Source organism: Rissa tridactyla, chromosome 2 (genome assembly GCF_028500815.1).
Source record: "Rissa tridactyla isolate bRisTri1 chromosome 2, bRisTri1.patW.cur.20221130, whole genome shotgun sequence".
Taxonomy (NCBI): domain Eukaryota; kingdom Metazoa; phylum Chordata; class Aves; order Charadriiformes; family Laridae; genus Rissa; species Rissa tridactyla.
Genome location: NC_071467.1, coordinates 127888956 through 127901301, shown reverse-complemented (window position 1 = coordinate 127901301; position 12346 = coordinate 127888956). Strand labels below are relative to the sequence as shown.

Below are 12346 nucleotides of genomic sequence, written 5' to 3'. Positions count from 1 at the left end.
TCAGTGAGACTAAATGGAAAACTATGAAGAGAAATTAATTTTGGGGCTCTGTTTATATTGAACAGGAAGACATGGGAATAATTTTGAAAAAAAAAAATTAACAATTGCTGGCATTCATTATTAAAAATTGCGCATTTTAAGGACAAGATTAGTGATTCCCGGTGAATGTAAAAGCCATGAATTTGAAGTTAATCAGCTAACTAAGAAACTGAGAGTTCTGTGAGATCTTGGAGACTTCCAAAGTAATAGTGACTGTAAAGCAGTCTCCCTTTTTCACGTGCCACTTCAGAAAACTGAGCTGGCAGCTCTATATCAACTGTTTTGTGCAGGGTTCCAGTACAAGGAGAACTGGACAGATTCAAGATCTTGGTAAAATACTGTTGTGTTCTTCAAAGCCAAGGTGGGGTTACTGTGGGTAGGCTCTATATTGTGCTATAAAACCTATGCCTCAGCGTTTTCTGAAGCTTTAGTTTGGGTTTTTTTCCTTTTAATTATCTGTCATAAAGAAAGACTTTTTTGTCCCTCCTAGAGCCTCTCTCTGTGCTGCTTATCCTAAAAAGTGGGAATCAAAGTCCTCTATCCATCTGGAGAAAGGGAGAAGTGCAAATAAATGGGAATAGCAAGAAATAAAAATAGCAATACTGTCAAATAGCCAGATACCAACAGGCTTCCCCTCCACAGTGTGCAGTGGCTTTGTAGACTGGGGAGTGTGCTCACACTTTTTTCTCCAGTGTCTTTTAATTCTGAGAGAACATGGAGAATTTTTGCCATTGCTTATACAGTAAGTGAAATGACTGTACCTTGGGGCATTATCTGGTAGCTTTTAAAGAGCCATGGTACCAGCCTGAGCAAGGTACTCATCCTAATGTGGGAGCAGCTTGTGTGCGTGCTTCTCCTTTTTTTTTTTTTCATTTGTTATTGTTGTTTGATTTAATTTACACATTAGACCTTCTGTGCTAGGATCTAAGTCTCTATTCTCTCTTCGGTTGGCAAAAAATCAATTTATCTCTTCTAGGAACTTTTCAGGGAGGAGTTTCTAAGAAATGATCTAGGAAATATTCACACTGAATTTGAAAATGCCCATCGCTTAAATAAATAAAGAAAATAGCTTCAACATGCAAATAGCGCATGAGACCACACACCTGATGGAGTATTCTCCATGTTCCAGTCTCGCTCTCCAAAGACCATCCTACAGGGGCACTTGCTATACATGTCAACGCAGGGTTTCTCCTTTCAGCAAAGTGTGGTCCCAAGCTTTACCCTGCAGTATTGTTGCTCGCAAAACAGGGTGCCTGTGAGCTATTATGCTTCAAGTCTGGGAAACTTCTTATGTGCCAGGGGAGCTGGAGGGGTCAGGCCGGGATGGGGGGGCGGAGGAGGGCCCGGCAGCCCCGGGGCGGCCGCTGGTTCCTCTGCTGCTCCCGCCCCGCTCCAGCCGCAGGTAGATAAACGTTGCTCTTCGCCCTTTCCCTGCCCTCCTCTCTCACCGCCGCTCTCCGCCGGCGCTCCGCGCTCCCACTCCGCGGGAGGCGTGGGGAGGGGGCGCGGGGGCTGCTGGCCGGGGGGCTCCGCACCTGTGCGCGGCGCTGGGCGGCCGCCCCGCCCGGCAGCCAGCGGCGGGGGCGGGAGCGCTCTGCTGTGCCGGGGCTGACGAGCGGGGGGCTCCCGGCGCCGGAGGCGGCGCGGCGGCATCCCCATCCTCCTCCTCCTCCTCCTCCTCCTCCCCCTCCCCCTCCCCATCCTTCTCTCCCTCCCTCCCTCCGCCTCCTCCCTCTCTTCCCCCGGGCGCCCTCTGCACTTTCTTCTCGAAACACCCTCGTAGGCAAACTTTGATGGGGAACCTCCAACCGCGCTGGAAAAATGCCGGTTATGAAGGGATTACTGGCACCCCAGAACACCTTCCTCGACACCATCGCCACCCGGTTTGACGGCACACGTGAGTCCGGGCTGGGGCAGCGGGCGTCGGCTTTGGGCGCCCGGAGAAGGAGATGCACGGGGGACACCGTGGGTATAGTGGGAGCCTCCTCTTCCCTCCCCTCCGCCCTCTGGGGGTTTCCTTGGTACCAGAAGCCGGTAGAGAGGAGGGGGAGGCGAGGGAGCTCCCAGCCTCTCCCGCTCTCCTGCCTGGCTTCTCCAAAGCTTTGCAGGTGAGGAGGGTTCTGGGTCCCCTCTCCTTCCGACCTCCCGTCCGGGGGGCTCCGGGAGGGCCGGGGCCAGGGCGAGCTGCCGCTGGAGCCCGGATTTCTGCAGGAAAGTTGTGCGCTGGGCTGGGGCTGGGGCTTCCCCTTCCTGCCCCGCGCCCCTGGCAGCCGAGACAAAGGCAGGCTTCAGAGCCCGGGCAGGGCTTTGGCAGGAGGTTTGGGGATTTTTTAATGTGTTTTTTTCATTACCCTCACCCCCGCTATTAAATCTCCCTAAAAGCTGAATTCCCGTAAATCGGGCTCAGCAGCTGTTGCAGGGTGTTAGCCGAGGGAGGAAGAAAGAGCCCCTTCAAGCGGCAGCGCGGCGCTGGCAGAGGCGTCCGGCTGCAGCACCATGGACAGGGACGGGGACCGGCCCCGCGCGGGTCCGGCAGCTCCGCGCCCAGCCGCGCACGGCTCCGCGCCCCGCGGCTCCCCCGGCAAGGCGCAGACTTGAGCTGGCTCCCCTGGGCGAAGCTGGCTTGCTCCCCTACGGGAGTTCGGAGCTTGCCGTGGGTTCGTTGTTGCCCACATCCTGAGTTTTTGTGTCGTCTTTTAACGGGGCTTCCGCATATTAAAGAAAATAAAAGGAGGGTGGAGAGTGCAGACTTGGGGCAAAATGAACTCCCTTCCCTTTAATTCCCTTTAAAACCCTTTAAAACCACCCAGATATCCAAAGCAGAGGGAAAACAAACTCAGATTTGAGTTGCTGTCAGCCGTTTCTTGACTGAAAAGCTTGCAATCTAATGGGTTTGGTGTCTTCTCGATTATTTGTCTATTGGTATTTTCTCAATGGTTCAGTTAGTGTGTGATTGAGACAACTGAACGGTGACTACTGAATCAATAAGTTGTAAAATGTCAAGAAAATTATACAGTCACTGAGATCAATTGCAGAGAAGCACAGAACTGCGTTATAACTGCTCTGCTAGTCTGAGGATACATAGCTAATTATGATTCAGGGCTGTATGTAATTGATACTTCATTATAAAGCAATCCCTTTTAAGACTATTTAGATGTACCTTTAAATTCCTTCCACTACGGAACTCAAAGTCCTTTTCCCCTGCCCTCCACTCTAATTTGTATAAAGCATATGGGTTTTATTTACTGCATATTGAAGCATGCAGCTGTTACAGGAGTTTTGTGGCTGATGCTGTCATTTGCTAGAAAAGCAGTTCTTCCTTCCTTTGTGCTCAGGACCCTCCTCCTTTACAATGGCTTCCTTTCAAAGGATGGAGCACACAGCCTGCGAACTGTACACACAAACATTTAATGAATTTTATATTGTTCTTCAAAGATCCAATTTAGCAAGCAACACCAGTAATGACAGGAAGGTCTTTATTTAATAAACACTAGAAAAGTATCTAATCCCCTTGTTGTGAGTGACACCAGCAGACACATGTGGTAGAAAGTTTATTGCTTAGCAGAATTCTATAGCCAAATGTAGCTGCTTTTTTAAATTGAAAATTCTACTAACCTTCATGAAGTCGGTTGGGCCAACCTTTTCTTAAACAAGAAGAAACACACCCCAGTGTCTTACTTTGAAATCTCTGATGCTAACAAGTCATCTATTTTTTTCCTGGGATGTAATTGAAAAAGAATGTAATTAGGTATTTAAGTACCTCCAGAAAATACAGTATATTGTATTTTATTACAGGCAGTGAAATTTTTCTTTTTAGTTAGCTTTTCAGAATTTGGCTTTAATATTAAACAGGCCTATTCTGGAAGCCATCATTGCGTGACAATCAGCATGTGAAATATTCCCAGGAATTCACAAGGAAGACATTTATGAACTATGTAGTCTTGTATCTAACAAAACTTTGGAGGATTATACTATTCTATGGAAAACTGGTATCATGTGTCTTAATTTACAGAATAACATAATATCTCTTTTAGAATTTTACTTAATGAATTAACTTAATGTTATCTGAAACAAAGTTGTGTATATCAATCCACATCATAATTCAATTTAAAATCTTCAGGAATAGCTCCTCTCTCTTGTTGCTTTGATAGCATTTTCCTTTAAAAAAGCTAAATTTAAATACAAAATTATTGCTTGTTTAACTGACAAAAAATTTTAAATAAAGAAGTACAATTTTGCAAAATGTGTATACATATCTGAGCATCAGGTAGAAACATTAAAGCAAATTTTCTTTTCATTTAAATTGTCCAGGTGGTATTCCTGAGGTTGTCCAAGTGGCTAAAGCTAGAAGTAATACTGATGGCTAATCCTTGCAGGAATCATTCCCATGTCTTACTAGTTTTATAGGTGTTGCAATCTGTGAAAGGGATAGAACTGATACATGGCACTGGACCTGAGGCTGTGTTTCACAAACTGTTTAGACCTCACACATGATATTTAAATGTTAAAATACAGTTTTGTGTCAAAGGGCTTTTTTTTGGTTTTTGTTTTAACATAGTCTGTAGTTAACAGACCTCCTTTCATTTTAAGCCTCTGGGAAGGATATATTATGTTGTCATCAGTGATAGACTAATCCACCAATGCATCTTTAATCCAGAAGAGGGATAATTCTAATTCTGGGCAACAGTGCAAGAAGGGATTCCATTAGAAAATATGCTTTGCTTTCCATAGAACTTTGCAAAAATTCATTCATGTAAGTCTTTTAATTTCACTATTACAATGATTTGTGTCTAATTAGCAATTATAAATCACATTATGAAAAAATTGCATATCTCAAAAAAGCGCAGGTAACAACTGCTTTAACAGTTACTTCAGCTGCTCAGAATTCTCATGGTAAATATTTTGTATTGTTGTATGTGTGTTACACATACACATTCTTTACATACGAAACGAGCAAATACATGCTAACCAAAGAGAATTAATGCTGGGGTGGCTCTTAGTTGTGCAGGAGATCCCAGAGATCCACGAAGTTCTCTTTACCTGTGTTGCATATGTGGAAGAACAGCATTAAGGGTTTGCCTGTCTGGATTTCCACGACACAGCTCTTGGATCTGCCTATGTGCTATTATACCTTCACCTTCTTACAACTCTCAACTGTCTTTTGTGTTCCTGACCTCGTAGTTTAAGTCAATACTTTCTTGAAAGGCTTCTCCCCCTCACCACCCCCGATAACTAAGCACCAGCTCATCCAAACACTTTTTGCCCCCCCTCTGTTAGTGGTTTATGTGGTTATTGCTCATTCAGAAAACAAACGTACACATTTGCAAATTAGCAAGTTGTGGTTGGGTGTGGGGATTTATTTTGTTTGTTTGCTTTGGAATTTTCAAGACAAAATATTATTTTCAAGTGTGAAAAATATTTAAAATATTTAAAATATAAGCTTATAATTAACTCCCCCAAAATATTATGAAACTAAATGTCTTAAGTGAGTTAATTCACTTCAAGCTTTTGACTGGAAAATTTGTACACTTTTGCTTCTCGTCCCTATTTATATTAGGAGAAGCATTCAGAAATGGTTGCATGGTAGAAAATTATGTTCCATTGCTTTATCATATATATATATAAAAATACATATTCTGTATGTACTGTTTATTTGTTCAAATAGATAAGTCCACACCAGATGTGGTTGTTTCTGCAAATTTGTGATACTTTCTCAGACAGCAAACCTAAAACAGATTCAGCAAATGGCCTCATTAATTTGTATTTTACGAAGTATGACAATTTTGTGTATGGTTATACTATAAAATGACAGCTGAAGTTCTATAATTATCTCTTGTGTCTATCAAATATGATCCATTTCCAAATTAAGTGTGTACTTCCACATCCTTATTAACAATCTTATATGATCAGTCTAATCTGAAGTTCAAACTGAGTTAATTCTTTCTTGCTCACTGTCAATGGTGATAATTTGATATTTCCCTATTTCTAGAGCAACTTCTACAGTGAGATTTGTTTCCCAATTTAAAACATGCTCAAGTATTAACAATGAGAACTTTGTACCTAAGCAGCAACTTTCATAACTTTTTTATTTTTTATTGTCCTTACTGATCACATGGATTCAGTTTTCTAGTTGCTTTAGTTACCCTTGAAGGGTGATCAGAAGGTACCTGATGAGAACATACAGATTTGAGCATATCAAATTTGGTGTCAGCGTGCTTCCACTGGTCATGGGTATAACCAGGTTGTCTCTTTCATATAATCAGCAGTTGGTAAAGAACTGAAAGCCTTCATGTACAGTGATCTTCCCAGATTGCAGGGGCAGATAGCTTGCGTTCCTCCATGGCCACCTCCATCATTTGCTTTTCTGTCTCATGAACAAACTGGTGAGGTCTCCTAGGCTGAGCCAATGCATTAATGCTTTCTGCAACTTTGTTGTCAAATTCAGCGTCTCCTTCAGATTGGGTCCTATCCTCTCTAGACTAGTCAATGTGCTGCTTAGTCATAACATGGTTATCACAAGAACTTCAAAGGCATCAAAGCACTTCTTGGCTGCTGACGCTACTCAGCAGTTCTCCCCCAAATAGGCTTAAGGAGTTGCAACAGTGTCAGGTGTAGGGAAACAAGGGCTGAGCTTTCCAACGGGAGGATGCTATTGATCACACTCCCAGGATCAGAATGGTCCGCTTCTCAAAGACAAAAGCCTGTGACCAAAGAAAGGTGAAAGACTCAAACTATGATAAGCCCTGATCAACGTCAAAGAGGCTTCCAAGCAGTGACAGTGGAAAAGCTGGTGGCCCGTCAAACTCTCCCTCTGAAGGAGTGGACGTGCAGTGAAGGTGGTCTAGTTCTTTCTGCTAGAGATGAAGTTAGTCAGCCAGAGGAAAATTTCCAAAGACTCAAATATAGTTGACTTTCTGTTCTGCAGGCTTGTTTTGGCGTTTTGCTTACATACTTGGATTAGTAAATAATGTGTTGTTTTGAATGAATCATGTATTTGTCAATGCAAAAGTATACTGTCAACACAGGAAAAAATCTTGCTTGTTCTCAGCTCAGAGCACAAGAATGCAAACGCTTTCCTTTCCCTACTTGTCTCTGCAAGACGTGGCCTGTGTTGCAGCTCGCTGTAGCTCTGTTACTAAAAAAAGGCAAATGTGATTTTTGAATATAAACCAGGGGTCAGATGTTGGAATCTGTGTTGTGCTGTTGCTCTTCGCTGGAAGTAAATGAGAGGCTAGATTAAGCAGCTACTTGAAAAATCTTTTCCTCTTCTTTCAGCACAAGTGTTGTTCAGGAGTGTAGAACCTCATAATTTGAGGTTGTTTTATTTGGATGATCTCTGCTTTCAGCAGCTACGGTAACTTCTGGTTCTACCTTGTGCTGAAGTTGGACCTGAAAGACAGAATTGGTGGAGTTCAGAGGCATCTTAAGACCACATTTCTTAACTAATTGTTGAGTTCTGGTCCTAAGGATCTGGTTCAAGGGAAAAAAAAAAGTGTGCAGGTGCCATTTTTAATATCCAATCACTGGATTATTCTTTAAAATAACCAAAACTTGCCATTATTGTATGTTTTATTCAGAGAGCATGTTATTGCTAGAGAAAATACTGGTGTATTTGAGTTGTCAAGTGGTGTTCCCTTATTTTTTGCTAGACAGAAAGAAGTTGGAATGATAATCTTTCAGCGCATCCATTCAGAAGGCTATGTAATTCATCAAGCACACTGCTTTTAAGTCTGAGGTTCCAGGTTAATGCTTATAAATGTAAAACGAGCTCAGTAACACACACTGTTATTTCAGAAGTAAACTCTGTATTTGAATTCAAGATGAGCATGTGAAATTTAAGACTGAAAAAGAGTCATTAAATAAGCGATATATTTTTTTTCTGAATAATACAAGAATATTGTCCTCAGTATTGTTTCTGGGTAGAATTTTATATGTGAGCCTAAGAAACCTGATGCTCAGTACAGTGATGAAAACAAATCTGTATACTTGAAGTGAATGAATATGTACTTTGTCAACGGATTACAGAAGAAACTCTTTAGAGGGTTTCTAAATCTTACATGATTATCAGGATTCCCACTAGAGATGTTCTGTAAATGTACTCTCTTTTTCTTCTCCAAATGTATGATACTATTTTCTTCCCTGATAAAATTTCAACGAGTAAATAGGTTTGCTCTGAAAATAGACTTATCTTATTGTTATCAATGCATATACACATTCAACTTCTATTTTATCCTGGTTTTATTTTGTTTATGCAGGTAGCAATTTTATACGTATTCCCAGTCTTTTTGTATGCAAAGAAAACATGCTCAGAGTATTGTTCAGAGCAACAGAACAGTAGAAACACAACAAAAACACTGCCTAAAGTACATGTAGAATTGTAAGCAAATATATATACATGAATATATTACAATAGATCAGGAAAGGTATGGGTTTACAGAGGATTAACTACCATTAGTCCTATTCCGATGTAACGTGCTTTTGAAAGAAAAGTAAGTGGCATGTGTTACATCAACTGTAGCCTGGAAAAGGTGAACACAGGCAATTGCTACGGTAGTTCTGCATTTTCACAAGTTAGCTTACCTTACCTTGTGTTAAAGTGACTAGAAGTAAGGAACAACCTGCTCCCAAAGTAATGTTGTTTCCTGCCCACTCAATCTAAAAATAAATAAATATGAAGGAAACAAAAAAGAAAGGGGGGAGGGATAAAGAAACAAACAAAGCATTCTCAAACTGCAGATGGGAGAGAGCCTTTCTCAACAGTGAGAAAAGTCTTCTTTTGGAGTTTCTCTTGCCAAGTGTTTCTAGCTCCTTCTGTTTTCCGGGACTGATAATAGTATTCAAAGGCTTTGGAACAGGTGTTGTTCTTAAAATACTAGCATATTGAACATTGAACTTGACATTAAATATCTTCTGAGCATCCCTAAAGCTTAATGCTTGGCTGTCAATCATTTCAAGGACAGCTGAAGACAATTGCGTTACGGAGAAACACCTCCTCTTCCCTGTTGATCTGAGATGCAGGACTTGTTTTAAGAAATGTGGTCCACTATCTTAAGATTACAATGATTTGCCCCTTTTCAAGGAAGGGTGGTTTGTTTGTTGTTGGATTTTTGTTTGGTTGTTTTTTGTTCTTTTTTTTTCTCTCCTCACGAGTCATCTATTCTATTTTCAGTGGCTGCTTAAAACTAGGTCTAGAGCTTTCTGATCCCCTGAGAGAAACATAGGTTGATTCAGTTGTCCCTGGGTCTTCAAAAGACGCTTTGCAGCAGAACATATTTTTGAGAGTTCATGGCCAGTTTAATTAATTTCCATTAATGTTTTTAATCAGATTATATAAAAAGCATTCAGAATTCTGATGTATTCGATTATTAAAGCAGCACTGCTTCTTTATGAAGATCAGTGAACTCTGATAGAAATGCACTTATGTGTAAAGAAGAAAGCAAATAAGCAGTAATGAGGATTGTCTAAGGAACTGTCCTAAAAGACTTCGAAAATGTTCCCTCGCATATGGAATGAAGGAGGTAACTGGTTCTGTAGCTGAGTTTGTCCATCTTTGAGAAATTAGGAAAAGCGCTGAAAATACAAGTAAACCAACTGCCATTACCATCCAGGTTTTTCCACAGAATTTTGCACTGGCAAAGTGTCAACATGTAAAGTCATTCTTTTTTGGTCAAAATGAAAGAAAATAAAGCCCAAATTAAAAAATTTGGCCTAACTCGACTTTCAGTGAAGCAAATATGAAATTTATTCCTGCTATAATCAAAGGTTTGACTTCAGTGAGAACAGAAGCATTCAGGTGCAACTTTTACCATGATGTTTTAGAATTTTGCAAATCCCTGCAACAACTTTTAACATTTTTGCAACTAAAGTCTGTCTTTCTTAGAACTACTGTAGATGTACCCTGCTGAGCTCATTAGAATTGTATCAGTATCTTATTTAGGTAAATGAATGAGGAGTCTGGACCAGGACTCAAATGACCTTTCTAAACAGTGCCTTAACTTTACCTATTTTTTCTAGTAAAGGCATTCCAAAAATACTGATGCACTAAATACAAAAGCTTTTCCTTAGTACCAAGCACAAAACAGAAATGCAACAAACTTGTTTCTGTTTCAGGAAATACTAATTTATATACTCTTAAGAAGAAAACATGAAATATCAGGAAATTATCTCCTTTAGAATTCACAGTATTTGACAAATAGTTAAAAGGAGTTAATTTTTAACAGAGAAAATTATTTATATAAGAAAAAAAGAAAATTTGTTGTCACAAAATGATTTATTTTTTTGCATTGAGTCTGGCTTAGACCTTTCTTGTGTCAAAAGAAGAGATGGAAGCAAAACAACTGTGACACAATCTAACTAGAATTTTCTTTAATAAAGACATTTAATTTATCATGACTATTTAATTTTACCATAAAGAAAAAAAATGTGAGAGATCTTGCTTACAGTAAAAGAATTAAATGTTAGTATTTGGATGTATTACCTTTGGGGAGACGTAGGCGGTTTTGAGGTATTATTATACAAAGCTGTAATTGTTCCCTTTTGAAGAGAAAACAGCCTCCAGTGTGCAGCACTGAATTCACTTTTTCTCTAGGCATTACTTCTGACTGCTAGAAGTCCACATTCCAGCTCTTAGGACTTTTAAGGGTTGAAAGTTGCCAGTGTTATTTTGCACTTTCTTCAATTTGAGTCTATCGAAATAAAGAAAGATTAATGTGGATAGTATGGACCTGAAAGTCATTACTACAGCTTTTTTTGGGTGCCCTTTTCTTTTTGCCCTCCATCTCCCTCAACAGCTTGTTATCATACGTGACTAGACATCTTATTCCAAATGTATGAAAGAGAACTCTAGGCTTGTTATTTTGTCATTTATTTGATTTCTAGAATGACAAAGTTGTCCTCAGACAAATAGCTTGATTTTTTTTTTCTTTTTTTCCTAAATGTCAGATATCTCTTGTGATAAGAAGAGTATGTTTTTGCATAAATTGTGCCCTTCCTCACATTTTGGAATTAACAATGATAAAAAATATAATTGGAATGCTGTATTATTTTAGAGGAAAATATCTTTGTAGGGAAAAGAAACTTTGTAGAAGATCAAATATCTTCCTTGGTGATTAAAAGAACTTAAATAAAACAATAATAATTACAGTATACCAGCAATAAGTTGATTTTTTTTTTTTGTGACCCAGATGAAAATACACAATAATTTAATCTGGGTTTTTTTTTTAATATATGGATTAAGCTTGTGAGATAAGACAGTCTTTGGATTTACTAAACTGGATTCTTTCTTTATTGAGTTGAAAGATCTTGAGACTAGGAGTTTGGACTTGTTATTTTCTCTTTTCCACTTCCGGAACAGCAGGAAGAAGCATGCATCTTGTGAAACCTGTAGTTATAGAGCCATGTGTTAGGTATTTAAATAATTAAAAGTTCAATATAGAAAAGTATAGTTAATTAATATTAATGGAAGAAAGTGAGCTACACATTTGCCAAGAATAAGGAAAATTAACAGGATCACTGATTTTCAGAGGAAAATATACAGCTATAGGTTGTGGCTGTTTCAGTGCTGTAGTAATTGGGTGACAGCGTGGGAGGAAAAAGGTGAGAGAATAGTGCAGTTAGACAGTATATTTTGGAGGCTACCCAAAGTCTTATTGTAAACTAGTGTTTGTGTTTTTAAAACATATTGTGACTTTAATGGCCCTATTTGCAGCACAGCTGTGCTACGGTATGACCAAATTGTCTTCTCAGTCATGCTCAAGAGCTGCCTCTGTGCTGGAAACAGAAAGCAGGATGCATTAGACATCCTGAATCTCTTTATCACCTTTTTGTATTCTTACAAGAATATTTACCTAAACTTGTTTGTTTGTTTTTAAAGTAGACTTGTGTGAGATTTTTAGAATTCATCAGTAGAGCAGCTCTGCTGATACCGCCTTGCAGACAATGCATCTGAGAGTGGTTAGAGCACAGCACGCTCCATGGATCTGTTACCAACAAATTTGGAACTAGGCAGACTAGTACCACCTTGAGTCCTTCTCTAAATAAAAGGGTGGTAGGTTTGGCTACTTCACCTCAGTTATGTGAACTCACTGCAGGGCAGTATGAGACAAAAGATGGAGGATTCATCCTCTCCACACTCACAGGTGTGAAGATTGTGCCTACTTCCAGATTTTCTTCTGCTGGGTGTGGGTTTGCGCCCAACTATTTCCAATAGCTTTGATATCCCTATGAGAGCTTGTAATTTTTTGCTGTTTAAAGCTGATTTTTTGTCATCAAATTCATTAGCAATTACAGATAATTATTTGTTAACTCA

At 39.8% G+C, this 12346-nt stretch overlaps 1 protein-coding gene across 1 annotated transcript in view; it reads left to right on the top strand.

The window, feature by feature from the left end:
• Positions 1–1860: 1860 nt before the first annotated feature.
• The window catches only part of KCNH8 (potassium voltage-gated channel subfamily H member 8), a 190249-nt gene continuing 179763 nt past the window's right edge, over positions 1861–12346 (top strand). The window contains exon 1 of the mRNA XM_054191617.1: positions 1861–1936. Within this exon, the coding sequence (XP_054047592.1) occupies positions 1861–1936 (76 nt within the window). The remainder of the gene's footprint in view (positions 1937–12346) is intronic.